This window comes from Sinohyriopsis cumingii, chromosome 15 (genome assembly GCF_028554795.1).
Source record: "Sinohyriopsis cumingii isolate HCF-2022 chromosome 15, ASM2855479v2, whole genome shotgun sequence".
NCBI classification, from domain to species: Eukaryota; Metazoa; Mollusca; class Bivalvia; order Unionida; family Unionidae; genus Sinohyriopsis; species Sinohyriopsis cumingii.
In genome coordinates this window covers 86,092,944-86,112,000 of record NC_142975.1, presented here as the reverse complement: position 1 = coordinate 86,112,000, position 19,057 = coordinate 86,092,944, and the positions used below count along the sequence as shown (strand labels likewise).

At 33.9% G+C, this 19,057-nt stretch overlaps 1 protein-coding gene across 1 annotated transcript in view; it reads left to right on the top strand.

Annotated features, from left to right (window-relative positions):
* LOC149782244 (uncharacterized) overlaps positions 1-19,057 on the top strand; it is a 577,549-nt gene that overhangs the window by 152,704 nt on the left and 405,788 nt on the right. The window contains exons 66-72 of the mRNA XM_089935097.1: positions 4,054-4,224; positions 6,615-6,873; positions 8,181-8,341; positions 9,996-10,142; positions 10,679-10,934; positions 11,943-12,100; positions 15,549-15,725. Of these exons, the coding sequence (XP_089791223.1) occupies positions 4,054-4,224; positions 6,615-6,873; positions 8,181-8,341; positions 9,996-10,142; positions 10,679-10,934; positions 11,943-12,100; positions 15,549-15,725 (1,329 nt within the window). The remainder of the gene's footprint in view (positions 1-4,053; positions 4,225-6,614; positions 6,874-8,180; positions 8,342-9,995; positions 10,143-10,678; positions 10,935-11,942; positions 12,101-15,548; positions 15,726-19,057) is intronic.

The following is a 19,057-nucleotide window of genomic DNA, read 5'->3' as shown; positions in this document are numbered from 1 at the left end:
ACACAATCAATTACCATATCAATAAATGAATGAATCAGTCAATCACAATATTTGTCAATAGGCACAATTTTTTTCTCCAAAAGATAGCTTATGCTTTGGATGCTGCCAGTATGAATTTTTTCACAACCCAAGTTTAGAGAAAATACCAGTATTTCCTTGGTACAAAACTACATTGCCAGTAATTTAAAGAAAGCTTCTTTAAGTGTTCATAGTTTTTGAAGTGACAGATAATTTAGGTAATTTATTTTGAATGAATGAAGAAAGTTGAGTATAATTGGTGGTACTTTATGGTTGCACTTTGTTGTATACTCAAAGCTGCACAAAATAAATATGCATACTTGTCACTTAATTAAAATGAAAGCATGGATCATGTATATTATCCATTATTGTTAGCATCTTTGTCTGTGAACTATTGCAGGACATTTCATGACTTATTCATATGCATTTTCATCATGCAGAAATGTTGTTGATCTTTCCTGATGCTCAACAATAGGTGACACTTTGTGAACATACTCTTATAAATTTTTCCTCCCTTTGTGTCATTTGCGATACAAATGGTGATGCCCTGCCCTTTTTTCTTCCTTCTGGTCAGTCAGTAAAGAAACATGAATTGATTAAACTTTAATTTTGATTTTAAATTAATAAGTACATTCAGGTCTTATAACTGTTTTTCCAAAAGTTGAGTTTTTATTGTGAGGGTCATTAACCCATTAAGTGTTACATAGTTTTTTAGTAGAAAATCCCTCAGTTTTGTACTGTCTCAGAAAAGAAATGAAAATTGCACCCTGCTTTTAAATTGTCTTTAAATTGTCTTTATTTTAATAGGTACAAAAATGACCTATGAAAAATAATGATTGAATTATGAACTTTATTAGAAGCGACAAGTCATGTGTGACTTTATCATATTTGCACTTACAGATGCAAATGCAGGTGAAACTGCAAAATAGCTTTGCATTTCATGTCTTCTCTTTTTTAAAAAATTAAAATGAAAAAAATACATCTCTCCCTCATTATAATGATGTAATTGGGGTCTATAACCACCAACCTTGTTATGTACCAAACTTTGTTCTATTAAGAACTTCGCTGTCTACAAAACTGTAGTATTTTGAAAATAGTGTAAATATGGCACCGTCAACATTTTTAAAGGAAATGAAGGTCAAAGACTGAGTTTTACCTTGTTTTTTTCTCCATTTCCTCTTGTTATTCATTGATATAATTAAGTCCATTTTAGTACTGCATTATATCCAGATATGTTATAATGGGTGTCAGTATAACGGGAGAGCTGTATGTCTAAAATTTACTCTATTCTTTAATGACTTGGCCATATACATGCATGTCCATTACAGCTTTATATCCAGATTGTGAAAATCACAGGTATAGAATAATTAACAGCACCAAATGAAAGAAAAGTTTACAAGTCTGTAATAAATGTTTACAAAGCTTTGTACTTTTCTTTTTATTTATTCTAGTCATCTAATGTCCACTTATGAATGTATAAAGACAGTCACCAGTCAAGTCCATTACTTGTTCAGTTATTACTGGATTGAAATATTAATAAATATATTTCAGCTCTCTTTTTTGCTGAAGTATGGGATTGATATCTCATATTCAGCTGTCCAGTAAAAGTTTCTGTCCAATTTATTTACGCACTAGACTCATAGCAATATCCATTGCACTAGACTCATAGCAATATCCATTGCATACAAAAGTTTAAATTCATAAGGTGTGACAAGATTCCATTTTCTCGTGGCTGTTGTCAATCAGGTCTGACCCATTTACTGTCTGAGCTGCATAGAGATACGTCTGATTATGATCAGATACAAGAAATCAAAAAATACCTGAAATGGGTCTGTAGGCTTGGTATTTTCCATTTTTCGATTTAATTTCAAAATACCACTGACTTGGGAGTGGGTGATCAGCCAGCCATCTGCTTTTGTCCATCCAGAATGTACATTAGATTTATATTTAGTATCATTTTCAGGATCAGAGTCACTCACTGGTTATTCCTGTAGCACTTTCCCAGCTACAATAACCTGATATATCTGATTACTTTTGAAATCGGGGTCCCAAATAGATGATTGGTCTAAATTGCTGACTGTTACAGATCACTGCCATCTCACCTCTGTCTGTGTGGGTTTAAGTCTCGGGCTCAGCCTATGTGGGTACTAGAGAAAACTTGCCAGTAGCTTCTTGTGGGTTTGTCTTTCTTTCCAGGGTTTTTCCTGGTTATTCCTCCACCATTTATACTGGCCGCCATGTATAGCCTATCTTGTGCTGAAAAATGACATTAATCCCTACAAGAACAACAACAACAACTTTCAAAATCATCATGAACCAGTATTTGTTGAATGAAATTATCATTTGTCATCAGAAGATGCACCATGATAGGAGTCGGCCGTTTCGCTCTTTGTATTTTAAACAAGCATTTGTAGCACTTCCTTGATGAATGCAAGGTTAAAAATATGACAGAGTGTTTGCTCCAGTGCTCAGTGTTTGTTCCAGGGTCCAATATACCAATCAAATTTAATTTAGCAACCATTCACGTCGGGCAAAAATACCTACATGTGTAAACAGCGACATGCATCACGACAAGCACTTTGAGACCTCTGCTAGCAGTGTGACCTATGTTGAGACAGTAACTTCAAGGGTTAAATCTTAGGCCTAAGTAAGAACTAATTGCATATTTGTCCAAGCCCATTTATGGTGTTACTACTGCAATGGCCAATAGTTTTTAATTTTTTTTAAATTTTAAAACATGAACATTTTTGTATCTGTCTTTCAATTTATATACCTGCCTACTAGAGTTGTATTCTATGAAAAATTTGTATGATGGTATTTCTCATTATACCATGATACCTACTACTTTATACCGCAGTTATTTTAGGGACCAGCAATTTAATTTTCTGGTCAGGGGCCTGACAGTTTTGTTTTATTTGCATTTATCAATAGCTGGAAAAAATTTCTGCTCTGATTTGTACCAAAATAGCATCATATTCTATCTATGATATTATTTGGAAATAATATTAATTATCTTTAGTTAAAAAAAGTAAATATCTTTGCTCAAAAGAAAATCAGAGCCCCACCCCAATAATTAAATATTTAGTACCTGTGTGTATGTTAATTGTTGTATTAGTTGCAGTCAAAAAGGTGTAACAACAGTGGGATGACCAAGCTTACACTATAGCTGATACTGTGAAAGATTAATAATAATAATAAAAGAGCATATTGATAACAATATGAATTAATGATAATGAAGTCTATAATTTTAATAGATAGGGAAACTTTGAGTGGGATGCCAAAACCTAGTCAAGATATTTATCAGAGAGGGCCAGTAAACATTAAAGACACTTATTCTGCAAATGAGAAAATATTTTAGTGGATTTCAGAAATTACAGTTCAGATAGAAAGGAAGTGTGCTTTTGAAAATCGTAAGATGATTCACAGTTTTGCAAAAGAATACATATACTTTGTGCATTCACATATGCTAGTAAGTGACTAAAACTTAGCATTTGGTGTTTTTTTAAATTATTTTTAATCCAACATTTTTTCTGAAAGCTATATTTTACCCATGTCTGTTTCATGGTTCATTTGCCCACCACGTTGGCATACACGACAGGTGTGAAAGATGTGATTAAATGATTATAAATAGAATTACATTTGTCACCATTAATTTGTGATAGATACAACCATTTAGTAAACAAAAAAGATAATTTGTTTTAAAACTACTTTGTCCTGAATAATAAAAACAAGCTGTTAATATAATTTAAGTCGTAACAGGACTCCTCTTGAATTTCTGTACCTTTTTTAATGATGGAAACTACCAATGTAGTGGTACAGAGAAAAGTACTGTGGTACAGTATGTACCACTGGAAAAATACCACAGTAAACTGGTATACCTGTAATACTACATGCCTCTTCTACCTACCAACTCACCTATACACCAGCCTACTGCAGTATGTTTCCTTTATCATTGTTTTACATAGGAGAAATTTTTGTCCTGTTGCCACATTGAAGTGTAGAACATTTTTCAATAGAGACGTTATTTTATTTCAGATTTTAATGTCAGCACCTGGCTCAAGACTTACGGTAAAAGTTTGAAAGATGAACTTGTTGATTGGCAAAAACAGGTTCTCCTGGAGAAATTGGGTGTGGCAAGTTACTTTAGCAACACATCATGTGACCGCAATGCAGCCCCATACTCTCCTTCTGATGGCTGGAATATAGGTATGTGCTATGAATCTGCAGATTTTTATGTGCAGTGTTTTTTTTTGTGTATTGATAATTCATACTCAGTCTCTATCATAATTTACAGAGAGAAGATCTAAATTTATTCTTTTGAATGTTGACAGTCTGGTTTCTTGTAAGTTGATGATGGTAGTATAAACCAATTGACAGTACTCATGGCTGTTAATTAGTGCATCTAATTCTGTTCAGACTTTTTCAAATAAAATCTTTGGTACTTTATTGACCAGGATTGGTACTTTATTGACCAGGACTCCTGGGTGTATAATGTAAATTTCAAATCAAGTTTGGTGGACATTGGGTTTGGTACATAATAAAGTGTATGCTGTTTATATGCTGGACTCTATTTGGTCATTGTGGCACAGAGATCTGACCACATAGATGCTGGGATTAAACACAGCATTTTAAATCCAGATGACTGCATCTCTACAAGTTTGAAGCTAGGGCAGGCTGTGAGGATAATCAGGCATATAATTGACCATTCAGATGTGTATTTAGTGTCAGGGAGAAAATTACACAGCTGAGTTAACCCTCCTTTATACCTCCAGCCCTGTCTTCAAGCAACAATTTATTTGCGGCTCTTGACATGATTTTTACAGTATGCATTATTTCTTGACATGATTTTTACAGTATGCAGTATTTCTTGACATGATTTTTACAGTATGCATTATTTCTTGACATGATTATTATAGTATGCAGTATTTCTTGACATGATTTTTATAGTATGCCCATATGCTTTGTAGAGATGAGGGAGTATATTGTGCTATTTTTTGCCATCTTATCAATTCATTTGGCAAATTTGAGCACAACTAGTTCTGCAATTTTTGATGGATTACCATGAAACGGGGTAAATATTATGTTCATCACCAGAAGAAGTAAAACTGTTTTTAGGAGTTAGGACACAATCTCATTATTGCAACTGGTCATTCAGGTTTTAATGGATTGTCGTGAAAGTTTTATTATTTTCATCACCTGAACATGTTGACAGATCACTTTGCTCCCATACTATTTGTTAATATCAGTGCCCTTTGTTTTGTAGCTTTATGTGACACAATCTCATTAGCACAAATAGTTCAGAATTTTGTTGAATTGCTGTTAAACCTGGTAAATATCATGGTTGTCTTCAGAAGATGCACATATTAAAAATTGTATGAGACTCATTGCACATTTTTAGATCTGCAAATGAATGCAGTTTATGACAGAGTCATTTGAAGCCAGTTCTTCTCAGTTTTTCATTGGATCACCATTAAGCTTTGTAAATGCTAGGGTTGTGATGTGAATATATGCCTATTGACAAATCACTTTACTCCAGCAGTTATTGCCCCTGTTGTCTTGTAGCTCTATATAGTGTATCATATGATCTTTTAATTGCAACTTGGTCCAGCAGTTTTTGATGGATTGTTATGAAAGTTGGAAACTATGTGGTCTTCACCTGAAGATGTGCATATCAAGAAATGACTTTGCTCTCACAATTTTTGTTATGGGTCACTGTCAGACTTGGTTATTTTTAGGATCATCATCTAATTGTTCACATATTGACAAATGTTTGTGCTCCTTTGATCATTGTAAGAGTTATTGCCCATTTTGATTGGATGCAGTGTTTAAGAGAATCTTGTGAATGGAACTACTGTTTCAGTATTTTGTGGATTCCTGTGATACTTTGTATTATAATGAGTATCATCAAAAGATGAGAATGTTGGCAAACCATTGTTGTCAGACAGTTGTCAGAAGAGTTATATGGTTATTTTTACTATAGCTTCTTCATGGGGTATGGTTGGGATGCAGGAGAGATGAGAGTATATTGCTCTCCATTTCTCTTTGTTTCACTAACATAAAGCAGATGGCCTAAATATTCCTCTTTAAGCTTACTGTTGACCCAAATTTCACATGTTTTATAACATTGTTTGAGTTAGATGGTCTGCAGTTATTGTTGCATGGAAATGATTGTTGCATGATTTTATTAATTTTTAATCTTTGCAGCATTTTTCTTGGTAACAGAAACAAAATAAATCTTGAATTATAAGGAATACTTTCTGGTGTGACTGAAAATACTGAAAAGAATTAATATGAGATATATCATGAGCATGCATGTGTTTCTAATAGATAATGGAATTTAGTATTTTAATACTAAACATGTTAAACAACACTAATTTTTGCTATCTTCATATAATGTACATTCTTATACTCTCCTTAAGAGGGCCTCAAGGGAGAATAGTCCTTGACTAATGAGTCACCCTCTATAAATAAAGCATTATTATTATTATAATGCAACCATCATGTGACAGCTGTGTCTGTCTAGCAACTATGCTTTGATTTCAGACAATATCAACACTTCTTTCAGTGAGATCCTCTATTTACAACCTTTTTTCCAGAATGTCCAAAACAACTGACTGTTCCAAAATTGCCTAGCACTCTGAAATGCCATGTCAGCAAATCCTGTGATGCTTTTGAATGTTGTTTGTATCTTCCAATGGTGGATAGGACAGCCAAAATGTACCTCCAGCTGGATAATTCTGACTGCAATTTTAAAATCATTGGTGGGATCGAGAAACTTAGATTTGAAAAACTCCTTCTTGATTATAGATTTGGAATGAAGGACAGAATTAGCTTGAACAATTTCATCAACATTGAGTAAGTGTGCAAAGATAGTGCTTTATTGTATAGTGTAAGAATTTTCAATCAAAGAATCTTTACTTGCAATAATACATGTTAAATGAAAGACAGTATACAACAAAGGTGATTACATTCCTATTTGTATACTGTGCATTCCATTTGAATACAGTAAAGATAAGTTTAAAAAATTATGCATTATGTCCAGTGAAATTCAGTTTGTCAATACTGAATTCATGGTTAATGGAACCATATTTCCTTTAGTGATAACAACTACAAACAGGTTAGACCAGACACATTGCATAAGCATTAGCCAGTCATTGTCTGTGCTATTGGTTCTACTTTGGATATTACAAATGATCACTTGCCATATATTGGAATATTTAAATTTTGTGTCTGAATTTATAGTTTTACATATATATGATTGCTTGTAATTTAAAATTACTTAAACATTCATAGGTTTTTGTGACTTTTTTACATTACTCTTAGTTAAATATCTATTTTTAAATAAGAGTTTTTACATAAAAATGTGTGTAAAAAGTTTGCTTTCACTAATTGCCTATTAAATATGAATGAATATAAATATTTCATCAAATTTGCACAGGTTAAAGGTTGTGGACTACTTATCAAATGCAAAGAGTTAAGAGTTTGTTGGTGAATGCGTTGTTTTCACTATGACACAGTTATTGAGATCATATTGGTTGTCCACATGACAGAAAGCCTTCATGACTGATTTATGACAGTATGACACATTTAGGTCACATGAGTTTTCCACATGACAGAAAGCCTTCATGGCTGATATGATAGTATGACACAGTTATTGAGATCACATCAGTTGTCGACATGACAGACAGAAAGTGTGCATGTCTGAATTATGACAGTTAATGAGATCACATTGGTTATCCACATGACAGACTGAAAGCCTGCATGGCTGGTGTATGACATGGTTGGTGTATGACAGTATGATAATGTTATTGAGATAACATTAGTTGTCCACTTGACAGAAAGCCTGCATTACTGATTTACTAATGTTATAGCAGGATCACACTGTACAGATATTCCTGTTCTCATTTTGTTTTTAGTATGTATTTCTCAGTGTGATCTAGATTCCAGATGGTCTGTCATTGGAAGGAATGTTCCTGATAAGTCTTGATATCTCTATTTGCTTAGATCATGCCTCTTGTATGGGCTATACTGTACTGTATTATACCAAAGTCCAGACTTACTGATTCCTAGTTTGATTTTGAGGGGGCTGTACTGTATTATACCAAAGTCCAGATTTACTGATACCTTATTTTGATTTTGACATGCATTTTTGTATGATTTAGTTTTCAGATAGATGATCTGTCATCAGAAGGAATGTTCTTAATAAATCTTCACATCTCTGTGTGCTTAGACCAGGTCACTTGCATACTTGGTACTAGTGTGTTCCAGAATCTTCTTGTGCCAAAGACAGTATGCTCCGGAAACATGGATTTTCTCAATACAGGTATTAAATTACTTAACATTTTAACTTAGGTATGCTGAATAGGAAAGCTGTCTTGGGTATATTATTAATAAATAAAAGTGGGAATGTCCTATAAGGGTAGAGATGGGGTGACGGAATTGGGTGGTATAGCAGGAACTAACCAGGAGCATTTGTTTTCATAGCTCAGATACTCAAGATGGGATGATATAGAATTGGGAAGATGAGATTTAGTAAACTAAAAACAAATGAACATCTTTTCAGTTCAGGGAAGGCAAATACCAGCACAGTGTTAAGTAAGGCACTAGTGACACTGCCCTCCCTTTCTTTCCTGAAACAGAGAAACTGTTAATTGTTACTGTATTTTATGTAACACCTGCACTTCATACTTTAAAAAACAGAGTGAAGCTCATCATAATAAACACACTGATGAAAGCCTTAAACAATGCCACCATTCATGCTAACATAGTTAGCTGCCATTGTGACTGTTGGTAACTCTTCACTATGGAGGTTCATTTTTTTTCCAATATGGCAGCCCTAAAAAAGCAGTACAAGATTATTGTTTTTAAAAACTGATTGAGCAAACTGTTTTAAGTGGTCAAGAGACTTGAGGCATGCGTGCTGGTCAGTTTGAAGAAAAATGTGATGTTTTAGGCAGTTTTAAATAGTTCCTTCCAGTACAGGAATTTGACCCAAAGAGGTTAAGTGAGGTCTCATTAACTTGTGTGGAGATGTTGTATAAAATGTTTTGCTATCTCCCTGGTATATAATATGGATTAATATGTTTATCATGATATCTTTCTGTCTTTGCCACAATCTGTTTGTCTGTAAACATTTGCATTTCTAGAATACAGATGTCAGCCTGTTGAAGGTATTTCAACCAAATTGGGTTCATGTTTCAAGTAAGTTGTACAGAGGTCCATTTTTATACCTTTCTGCATTCAGTATTTTTTATTTTTATTTGTCCATGAAAACTGATTGCAGCATAAGTATATAAATTGATGGTTCTGGACCAATGGGTATTGAAATATATAGTATAAAAATGGGCTTTTCGATAGGAGTTTTTTCATAAGTGGACATAAGAGGTATACTCTTGTTTTCACTGACTCTTCTGTGTTTTTATACCAAATTTAACAGACTAGAGTTGAGTCCAAAAAATTCCTACCATATTTTATAAGTAATGTTTTCATGTTTTCTTTTAAAAAGATGCTCGCCTTTTTATTCCAGACTTCCACTCTATGTCAGTCATGAATAGTGGACATTTATTTAGTTACAGGTGAACAGTTTTATATTTGACTAATTGTTACTACTGAGAGGTTTTGGTTTTATATTTGGAAATGAGTTTTCAACTGTAAATTAATTATTAACAGTCTTGGCATCTCAATTTTATATTACCATTGTGATAGCTGTAGAAAGATTTGTCAGGAATTTTCAAAATTGGTATTGCTTGTGTAATTGGACACAAAATCATCAAAAAAGGCAACCGAAATTTTAACAGAATATCATGAATTTTTTACTGTAACAATCTTTAGTTTATTTATCATTGTGAAAAATGATTGACATTCATATATATATATATATATATATATATATATATATATATATATATATATATATATATATATGTCATTCAGAATTATTCTTTCTGCCATCTTTACATGCACCTTGTTTATTTCAGCCTTTAACTTCAATAATTGGCTATCACAGCAGACTCCATCTTTGACCAGTTTCACGGTTGATAATTTACTAGAAACACTTGGAGTCACACAGTTCCTACAGGACCCTCCAGGTTGTATAAACACACAGGGAACACCGTGGATCAATGGTATATTTATTACATCTAAGCCATGGAATCACTTGAGTTTAAAAAGTACTGATAATTCCTTGAAATTTGAACAGTAATTGTGGCCCCTTGATGATCAAGAAACAAAGCAATTAATGCAGTAAAAAATTGTTACAGTGTCCATTATCTGATTTGGCAGTGAAAGATTTTTTCATTTCCAAAATAAAAGTATATTGCACACAAATTTGAGAAATATTTTTGGTATGTTGCAAATTAAACTGTGTCACACATAAAGGAAACAGCTGGTGATTTTAATACATTATTAAATGTTTTGTTGTTTTGTTACTTCAGATGTGTAGCTCAGAGTATTTCATTTCCTACTAAATTGATGTAAATTTGTCACAAGGTACATTTGATTTTGAGCAGACTTCAACATTTATAAGGGATAATTCTGGGTAAAAACTGCCTGCTGCAGCTATTTAAAATGTGTTTTTAACAGAATTAAAACACATCAAAAATGAACTTCATCAGTTTTTGTGTTGGGTGCCATATTTGCTCACTATTTTTTATCATTGTAGGATGTGGAAATCTGCCAGCAGCCCTTCCCAGCATTCCTAATGGGATGACATGCACTATGAACACTTCCTGTACAAGAATTGATTGCTGTGTAGAGGTGGCAGCGATAAAGCGTACCTTTAATCTGTACCTCGACATTGATTACTGTAAATACCGGCTCACCGTAGGACTAGAGAAACTTCACTTTGATGTTATGTTGAATAACTTAGAGTGGGGAGTTGAAAAGAACTTCATTATGCATGGTATATTAAGAGTTAGGTGAGTATTGTTGACTCAAGTGCGTGATGTTCCATGAAAAGAACTTCCCTCATTGCAACATTGTATTAAAAAATTCCTCCAGTTGATTGTAACTATTAGTAGCTGTTGTAGGACATTTGTATATTGCAACATTCATTCCTTATATTGTCAACCACTTTTTGTGTGTGTGTCATTTGGATTTTTCATTTACCTTTAACAATTTTTCAGTCATATCATTATGATGTCTGCAGTGTGGCAGTTTTATAGTGATGTCTAGCACTGAGGCATCATGCCGCAGACACGTAGCATCATGTCCCACCCAATCATATTATCCTGACACCAAGCCAGCCAACTCTAACACTAACCTTTTAATGCTGAGTGCCAAGCAAGGCAGCTGCCAGTACCATTTTTATGTATGTTTGGTATGACTCGGCCAGGGTTTAAACCTGCAATCTACCACATCCGAGGCATATGTTCTGACAACTTAGGCCACTGAAGCAATCCCTTAATTATACAGCATTAACATTTTCATAGTTTTTTTTTCCTGTAAAACCTTGTGTTTAGATTTGGAAAGGTTTTGGCACTTCAGGTGATGTTGCCTTTGATGAAGTATCCTGAATGAAATGTCTTTTGATGAAATGCAGTGAAATATTACATACAAGAAAATTAAAATTTAGTTAAACTTCTGCTGCCACATAAAGAAAATCTAAACTTTATTCAGGAAATGTATATAACAACCAGTATTACTGCTATATCTTTTATATCATTTTATATTATGCTTTTGTTTATAGAATTGTTTTCATTGAGTTGATTAGTTGTATATGCATACAGATGATGAATTGGTAGATGACTGTACATATTTACTCAGTATCACCTTAGATGAAATATTGCATGAGAAAAGGACATCCTTCAATCCCATGGTTAAAATTTTTTTCCACCCTAGATTTACCTTTTTCACAGTAATGATTTGGTCTAAATATGTTTTCCCAAGTCCATACAACAACTTCACCAATTGTTTTTTTCCGTCAGTTTTATGCTTGAGGATTTGGCTGGAAAGGACAGTTTGCTTCTGACGTTCAGAGTTGCCGCATGTATGGATGTAGTGAGCTGTTCATTGAAGACAGTATTAGAAAATTTCATCCTGCCCAAACCTAGCTGTAACTGGAATTTTGGATTCCTGAATTCAGGTTAGTACACCCATTGTCAGGTTTGCTGCCTGGTTGTGGATATGGTTCCTGTAGAGGCTATGCTCATTTCAGAAGGAACATTGTTACTAGTTTGACATGGTATTTCAAGACCAAATGTTCTCATCCAGGTTGGCACGATATTTCCAGACCAAATGACCTCAGCCAGTGTGACACAGTATTTCCAGACCAGATGTCCTTAAAATTCATACTTATGGCATTAAAGCAAAAATTACGAAAAAATGATTATTCCCAAAAATTTGGAAAAAGTTTTCATCCATGTTTGATTTGAATCTAAGTTTCATATTAGAATTATTGAAATTAGTCAGAGAACCAGACTAACATTACAGCAGCACCTCAGTTGCTTTAAACTGCACCTGTTTGTTCATGTGAAGCATCTGCATGATCAGACTGTTGATTATAGATTTTTTTAAAATGGCATACAGCAAGCGATGCATGTTTAAGATGAAAGGGAAAATAAGCCTTTTGAAAAGTGTTAAAAAATCAACACAGAAGAATAAAAAGGAATATTTAGATTCTTATTAATAATAGCTGGAAGAGACACAGTTACGTTTATTGGACATCACATGCCAATTTGAGTATGACTCGTGGCAGGAGATTTGATTGCCATTGTCACGTGAAATGGAGAAAGAATTTCCAAGAATTATGTCAAGTTGAGACATAGCAACAAGCCATTTAGCTGCATAGGGTTTGGAAATTGAGTTTATGCAACTGTACTAGTGGTAAATAAAGTCTACGTGCACTTTACGAACTTTTTAGTTGAACATAATGTTTATCTTTGTTGCCTGATTTGAATATTGATCTTTTAATTATGTTTTCCAGGTTTACAGTAGCAGTTTATGATATTTTTTTTACATCTTACGAAAAACTGGTTAAACTTACAGAAAAAATCAACTGTCTTACTGGGACGGATTCGTCAGGGTTGGCAGGTCTGCACCTGTCAATATTTCTTAGAATACATTACATGTAGAATGACTGACCTGTGCAGCTTTATTGATTTCATGTGAACTCAATTTCTAAATATGTAAATGATGGCGTTTTTCATTCAATGAAGTTTTGAAATAATCACCAACATGGAAAGAACACTTTGAATTGTGGTTAAAAATGCACTTTTGCACTAAGTGTTGGTTTTTTTCATTCCACTGTCAGTATAGCAGGGATATATAACAGTCCAAATGACCATCAGTCGCCCCATCCATCACAATCTTTTGACTATAACTAGTCCTGCAGTTTTTGATGGAATGCTATGAAACTTCATAATCTTTATTACCTATTTTCACTTGCAGCTGAGTGTAGTGTAAGGACAAAATCCTGCGAAGGTAATAACTTAAAGATTTTCAATGAATTGACAAGAAACAAACATATCATAGTCATCAGCTAATAATGTGCATATTGACAAATCACTTTGCTGCCACATTTAGTCGAACCCACCTTGGTGGGAGCTTGAAATAGCAATCACTTTGGAATCCATGTCTGTCCATTCATCTGTCTGACCATCAACACTTTCTTTCTCCTTTATACTTCTAATCCAATAAAATGGTGTTTATCTGATCTCAAGCATGGCACTCTTAAAAAGTCACTGATACGAGTTTTGTGCCCATTGACAAAACACTAATGTCAGTATTAATTAACAGCTTACATATGGATTAACCAGTTGATCAACTCACCGTCAGTGACAGTCAGTTTATGTGAAGGGCCTGTGATGAATTTCAGAATGAAAAGAAGCCTTATGTGGCTATTATTAGTAAGACATGAAGAGAAACTCTGACTGCTTTTTATATACAGACAAGTTTTTTAAATAACTAATGTCTCCTGACCCTAATGAAAAGGGAGGTAAATTGTATTTCTCATCAAAGATTAACTTTTATCATTAGAGATGGCTTTAATTCACAGCCGAATAAATGAAGATATCAAACTATTAATGTTACACTTTCACAAAAGGCAACTTGCATGTCTGCTGCAACAACATTACTGCTTTGCCCACAACCCAGCAAATAAATTACTCTGACCTTTTTCATTAATGATAAAACTACCTCACATTGAATTTTGCATATTGACACCTTTGAGTTATACTGACAATGTGGCTGGAGTAGAGTGAGTACAAGCAAGATAATAAATGCATACACATTGGTTCACATGATATGCCATTATCTAAACCATTGGTTCCCAAAGTGGGTGGTTCCACAGTGGGATATGAGAGACGGGTGCTAATGCTAAATAATGCTTTTGACAGGGTAAGGTAGGGGGTGCTGAGGAAAACCAAGGGGGGCGGGGTGGCCCAAAAAAGTTTGGAAACCACTGATCTAAACAGTGTCAACCTCATGAAGCAAAAGTTTAATTTGCATACAGTGAGTTGTCAGTGTTGTTATGCTCCAGTAACCACTCAAAGCAGTGAACAACCATTACTTGGTAATGAAACCCCTTACTGATGACTGCAGAAAACATGTGGCCATTATATACAAGACTTTAGAATGGTTACTGAGAACAGGTGACTGCTAGATAATTGTCACTGTTCTGACATGTTTAAGCTATATGTGAAGATTTTTAAAATTAAATATGTTAAAAAACTGGGTGTGCTTGTTACAGAAGAATCATTGCCTCTGTGCAGTGGTGTTGGCCTGGTAATAGCATTCATCCCCATACAATACCTTAAAATCCACGTTGCATCAAACATAATGAAAACTTTGATTCTACCTGTACAGAGCTTTGTTGAACATGTAATATTTCTTATTTGTTTATTTTGTATTATCATTGGACAAAAGAAAGATAAGAGCTGCCCATATTCTTTGTAAAACATTTTGAAAAACAATAATTTAAGATGAAAAATCAAAATACTTAGGCATGTTTTGCTGCCACAAATATGTTTTTGATGGCTTTATTTTATTCCATCTCTGCCAGATGTCAAGTTTTGATCATAGACTCACAAGCCATCATGGACTTCATTTGATCACATAATTACTTACAACATCTTAATAAAAATTCCATATTTGGCTGTAAGCTCAAATTGAAAGCTTTTTTACACATGTAATTCTTAATCAAATTACTTGGCACAAACCATTGCGTAGGTCATGGCACTGGTGGAACTGGTCCATAGTACACAGATTATGTCTGATTTCTGTAATGTGTGGATAGTACATGTAAAAATATGCTTGGGGGGGAGTGGTCCAAAATTTTTAAATAATCTTTTAAATTTTCAAAAGTGGTAGATGGCTTTTAAAACAGCATTTTTGTCCAGCCACCACTGCAATCGCATGAATGACTTAATTTGCTTTTGAATGTGATTACTCGAACATTTAAGAAAAAGTTTTGTTAAACAATTTGACATGTTGGAATTACTTTTTATATTAGAAATGGTTTGTATACTTTATAGCTGCAAAGAATAACTGGATGGAAGAAACTTGCTAAAAAAGAGCTATGTTTTTATTTACAGGGTTCAACTATAATAATTGGCTAACTGAGCACAGTTTATCTGTGGGCTCTGAACTGAAGGAATACGCTCGACTACAGCTGCTGAACACTCTGGGTGTGTCTGACTTTCTTCATAAACCAGCATGTGATAACCTCGACTTGCAGTATTTCCCACAGCAATATGGCTGGAAGACTCAAGGTAGAGTTGAAATATTATATATTTAGTATGCAAGTCCGGAATCTCTGAGTGCCAATTCAGGAATTTTAAGTTCAATACAAACTTTGGAACTTGCTTTAACTCCATAATGAACTGTATCTCTCAAACAAAAGCTTTGCAATTACTGGCTATTTCTCCTTTCACTTGGTTGCCTTTAGTATCTTTGATCACATTTGTGAATGACAAAGATAATTAAGGTTGTTTAATTTTTACTTACACAGTACTATTTAAAACAGTGAGTAGAACATTGAAATGAGTTGATACCAAAGACATAATTAACTTAATACAAGGCAGGTTTTGCTTTTAATTGAGTGTATACAACAAATACATGTGCAATTAGGAGATCAAAACACAGTTGGTAGTTAATTAATTTCTCACAGAAATGCCCACAGACATAGCTGTGATAGTAGATTGTCATTTTTCATATTTAAGTACAAGAAGGCATATTGCACTTATGATGATTACACTGAAAATAAATTATAGAACAAAAACACAAATTGCAATTGACAAAGCTTATTTGATTGTTATTTATTTCTTAAAGTCTTGCCACCAGTAGGCATTAGTGACATTTTCACTGATCAGAATTTTATCAAATATTGTTATTTACAGTGTACTGAGAATTTATATATATAAAGAAAATGTAACAAAATATAAAACTGTGGAATTGCCAAGGTATCTGTATTTATGAAATAAGTCTTCTACTTAAAGAATATACCCAACAGATGCCTGTATTCAGAAGACACTTTTCAAAACAAGCGACAGAGTTAATCTTGAAAATGTATTAACCTGGAACTTTTATTCAGGAAATACTGATTACCCCTTTCACCACTAAGTAACTACAAGGGAAAGACTACCATTCAACACTAAGTAACTTTCATGATCTTAATAAATGTAAGCAACATATTTTCAATTACTTATATAAATATCATTTCTTGTGATAGGAATACATATTTTGTACCATTATAAAGAAGATAAATTCAGGTTTCTGAAAATATTCTCATAAGCAAGTTTAGTCTCACACAGATGTTATACCGGTATTTCAAAAGGTAAGTTAAAGGTAAGTTTCACTGTATTCTCTATAAAATGTTGAATAAAGTGTTTAAAGAGTAATATATGTGGTCTGTTTTTGATCCATTGTGGTGTTCTTACAAATCATGGCTTGAATAAATGCAATGTTGTCTCAAAATTCAAGTTAATCCAAATTTGAGTTAATGATATGTCTACAGGTATTTAAAAACTGAAGTATACAAGGTTTTATGTTCATTTCATTGGAAATAAATATGAAATCAAACACATGTTTTGACTGTGAACAAGATTAATTTTATCCAGGAAGCCAGAATTTCTCACTTTCATACCAATATAGTTCACCTCTGTTGAATTTCATAACTTCCATCAGTATGAACAGGCCATAAAATGCCTTTATTTCTGATAACGTTACATATGTCCAAACACCTTTGTGTTGATTTGGGTTAGTCTCTTGCTTCAGGTGTGCGCTGGTATTTATAAATCTTGCCATTTCTGAAAACATAGTCGCTCTAAAATAGCTGAAAATATTCAAGAGATGTTCCTGATCCATCAAATACTTGTGTTGGATGTACATGTTCGGAAAAAGCATGAATATTATATTCTGATGGAGATTTTGTCCACTGACAAAATTCAGGTGTCTTGTACACATTGGTGAGTTCAAAACCTTCAAATTCCTCATCATTATCATTATCACCAACAGTAGGACACCATTCTTGTATATGTCCCCTCTCTTCTTGATTTACCTTTAAAAGATCAAAATTGTTGATATTTTCAATTATTTATCCCCCAGATAATTCTGATTCATCATCAGACAAGTCTGCCATTTTGGATGTACTTAGGTGACTTTTTCCATTTATAGAACGGAAAACCCCCCTTTCTTGTAAAGAACCTACCTTAAAGTCCGAATGATCCAAATAATATGCAAATGAATCAATGTATAATATAAATATTTACTCTAGGGGAATCCCAGACATTGACCAATCAGAGAATTTATAGCCAAAATGAGACAGGTATGTGAGACTGGAATACCATTGTTGAGCGAGAGTTATTGTTCCTGGACCGCTTTACTGGTCTGTAGTGTTGAAAGGATTAAGATGAGTGGCCATCATCATGAATAATTGCTTTACTGGTCTGTAGTGTTGAAAGGGTTAAGATGAGTGGCCATCATCATGAATAATCTCTATACTGGTCTGTAGTGTTGAAAGGATTAAGATGAGTGGCCATCATCATGAATAATTGCTTTACTGGTCTGTAGTGTTGAAAGGATTAAGATGAGTGGCCATCATCATGAATAATCTCTATACTGGTCTGTAATGTTGAAAGGATTAAGATGAGTGGCCATCATCATGAATAATTGCTTTACTGGTCTGTAGTGTTGAAAGGATTAAGATGAGTGGCCATCATCATGAATAATCTCTATACCGGTCTGTAGTGTTGAAAGGGTTAAGATGAGTGGCCATCATCATGAATAATTGCTTTACTGGTCTGTAGTGTTGAACGGGTTAAGATGGTAGACGAGTGGTCATCATCATGAATAATAAACTCACAGCCAGATTAATGTCAGTACTACATTTTAATGCAATAGTTGTTTCTTATATGCATTGTCAAAACATACACAGAATTCTTACAACTTTGCACAGTATATCTCTTCAATCAATCAATCTGATCTTGACCAGCACTTTTTGTTTTACTTGGCTACTTTAACAACCACCATACACTTTATTGCTGTAAAATGATTTCATAGGGAGAGGGAAGAAAATGGAAAACTTCCTTTCAGAAAACAATATTTGCCTTTTTCATGACAAGTCCTATACCGACCTGCTTCCAGCCACAGAATCCTAGTCATCCTTAGATTGACTATTGGAATCCATCTCTTTTCCTTTACTTCTTGTGGGAAGTTGGTGATCTCATAGGTAGTGATCACTTTCCAATATACCTGGGGCCCTGAGTGGCTGAGTGTTTATTGTGACACCTCATAGTACCATCTTGAGTCAGTCACATGATAAAGCCTCCATAATTACCACAAAAATTAGTCCTGATCAGATTTTTGAACTACATCGAAACAGCAAATTTCATCATCTTTTTGGATTATCTTACCACACTGAACAGGACAATCTGGAAAAAGTATTCTGTCCTGTTGACAGCTTAGTGACTTCGATATTAGGGAGATCAACCAAAGTTGCCCTACATTCCCCTGTTTTTGAATGGAATATGGTGTCACTTGTATATTTCAAATTGCAGAGATGATGTGGTATTGTTCTGATGACATATGGGACATGCACTCCTGA